Source organism: Nannospalax galili, unplaced genomic scaffold, assembly GCF_000622305.1.
Source record: "Nannospalax galili isolate Female #2095 unplaced genomic scaffold, S.galili_v1.0 scaffold593, whole genome shotgun sequence".
Classification (NCBI taxonomy): domain Eukaryota; kingdom Metazoa; phylum Chordata; class Mammalia; order Rodentia; family Spalacidae; genus Nannospalax; species Nannospalax galili.
In genome coordinates this window covers 729591-732260 of record NW_008332686.1, presented here as the reverse complement: position 1 = coordinate 732260, position 2670 = coordinate 729591, and the positions used below count along the sequence as shown (strand labels likewise).

Here is a 2670-nt window from a genome sequence, read left to right as displayed (position 1 = left end):
TTAACATTCACAATACATTTAGCCTGAAATAACTAATGTGTTTTATTACATTTATCTTAAACCTCATTATTATTAAGGGGCATGTCTTAACCATTCTTTGCAACAATGATAGATTCTTTTCTAAAAAAAACATTACTCAGGTCACTTTACTCATTTTTGTGTCTACTATCCATTATTTCTTCACTTCTTGGATAAATTATTCAGACAAGCATTTATTTTACACATTTTTTGTCAATACTTCTATTCAAACTTCCAGTTTCCTGTGGCTGTCATATAACCAGAAACTGGTTCATTACTTATGGTTGCTGTAAACAATTAAAACTATATTACAACATTTTATTATATTTTAGTTTATTTATATTAGAATATTGAACTTTCCATCTGTAAGTTTGACCTTTCATAATTTGTTTTTTGAAACAGTCCCTCACCCTGTTGCCCTAGCTGGCCTGGACTTCACTATGTAGAACAAACCGGCCTTTTTTCTTAGAGAGCAGTCTTCCTCTGCCTCCTGAGTGTTGGATTAAAGATATGTGCACCGCATTTGGCTGTGTAAGTGTTCACACTTGAAAATGTGTGCTATAAAATAATACGTCCATTTATATATTTATACGAATTACCTAGGATGTTTTCAACATGCACCACTGCAAAAATTATAAAACCATAAATGATAATAAATTTTATATCTTCATTTCAAACTATTATCCAAACATTTTATGTATATGATTAAAGTGATCTTACAACAGAATTTCATATTATTCTGACATAGAATTGCTATACAAATTTTCATGTTTTCATTTTACTTATTTTTCATGTGTTTATTATGTTGAATAGTGTTTTTCTTATTTTAGAGCATGGGGATAATATTTACAATGAGACATGTATGTAGGTATGTAAAATATGTTTCATTTCTTCAGAACACTCAGCACAAGGTAGTGATAGCTTTGTAGTCTCTTCTACACTTGTAGTCGAGGTATCCAAACAAGAATTTCATTTGTTTAAAGAAAGAACAAATACTTTCATTGCACTTTGTAATATCAATAGAAATGAATATCTTTGGCCAGCATTCCTATTTATTCATGTCACAAATGCAAAAGCCTTGATTTGACCCAATGACCTTCTGAGTCAATGGTGTTTCTTACAGGGACCTAGTTACCTATTTTAGAATTTTAAAGATTCTTAGAGCATTTTATCTCGTCTCAAATGCAGCTGGAAATGACAGATCATGGGGAACAGTCAAGGAATTCAGAGATCAGACCAATGATTGCAAGATGTCATTTCTTTCACTGCAGATTAAACATTTGGCAGCTGTCTCGAACCTGTAGCCACTGGTACAGTAATGAAAAGCAATGTGACTGAATTCGTTCTGTTTGGGTTGACACAAGATCCTGAAAAACAGAAGGCAATATTTGGGATCTTCTTGATTCTGTACCTTATGACTTTGTTGGGGAATTTGCTCATTGTGATGACCATTAAGACAAGTCAGACCCTTGGGAGTCCCATGTACTTTTTCCTCTTCTACCTGTCCTTTGCTGATGCATGCTTTTCTACAACCACAGCACCCAGGTTGATTATAGATTCCCTCTCCCAGAAGAAGATCATTTCCTACAATGAGTGCATGACACAAGTCTTTGCATCCCACTTCTTTGGATGCATGGAGATCTTTGTGCTTATCTTAATGGCCTTTGATCGCTATATGGCCATCTGTAAGCCTCTGAGATACACCACCATCATGAGTCGGCGTGTCTGTGTTATATTAGTGATTCTGGCCTGGGTAGGGTCTTGTATCCATTCTTCAGCACAGACTTTCCTGGCTTTAAGATTGCCCTTTTGTGGCCCAAATGTGATTGACCACTATTTCTGTGATCTACAGCCCTTGTTGAAACTTGCCTGCATGGACACCTATGTAATAAATTTGCTAGTTGTGTCTAACAGTGGAGCCATATGCATGGTGAGTTTCATACTTTTGCTAATCTCCTACATTGTCATTTTACACTCTCTGAGAAACCACAGTGCAGAAGGAAGGTGGAAGGCACTTTCCACGTGCACCTCCCACTTCATTGTGGTTGTCATATTTTTTGGTCCCTGTATATTTATGTACACACGTCCACCAACCACATTTCCAATAGACAAGATAGTGGCTGTGTTTTACACAATTGGTACCCCTTTACTTAATCCTCTGATCTATACTCTGAGGAATGCAGAAGTGAAAAATGCTATGATAAGGTTATGGTGTCGTAAAGTGTGACTTCAGTTGAAAAATAATATATGAGGAATCTGATGTATAGTTACTTAAGACTTTAGTTGCATGAACTGTAAAAATAATATATTCCTTACAGTAGTTTATTGAAATACCCATCTATGTGTGTATATATAAATCATAATCTTATTCAATCCTATAATTTCTATAAGAAATGCAGTCAGGATGTGGATATATAAATTTGATCAAATCCAGTGAGTTTCTGACTCAGAGATAACTCTTGTGGAGACCTATCTGTTTTAGAATTTTCATAGAGATCTTGTCTTATTACAAAGCAGTTAGAAAAAGAAAAAAAAAGAAAAGAAAAACAGAGTATGAAACGAGTAGTTCAGAGTAGGTGTTGATGTCCAAAAGTATATATTTGACAGTTTCCAATCCCATATGCACAAATGAGAAAATATATTTATAACATC

At 34.6% G+C, this 2670-nt stretch overlaps 1 protein-coding gene across 3 annotated transcripts in view; it reads left to right on the top strand.

The window, feature by feature from the left end:
- The window catches only part of LOC103729606 (olfactory receptor 4C11-like), a 6835-nt gene extending 4590 nt beyond the window's left edge, over positions 1 to 2245 (top strand). For 2 of the 3 annotated variants that reach the window (XM_017796774.1, XM_017796773.1), the window contains exon 2: positions 1345 to 2245. In XM_017796774.1, coding sequence (XP_017652263.1) covers positions 1345 to 2245 — 901 coding nt within the window. Of the gene's footprint in view, positions 1 to 1336 lie in introns of those variants that run through there. The other variant, XM_008827682.1, reaches the window with a different exon arrangement.
- The last annotated feature ends 425 nt before the right edge of the window (positions 2246 to 2670 follow it).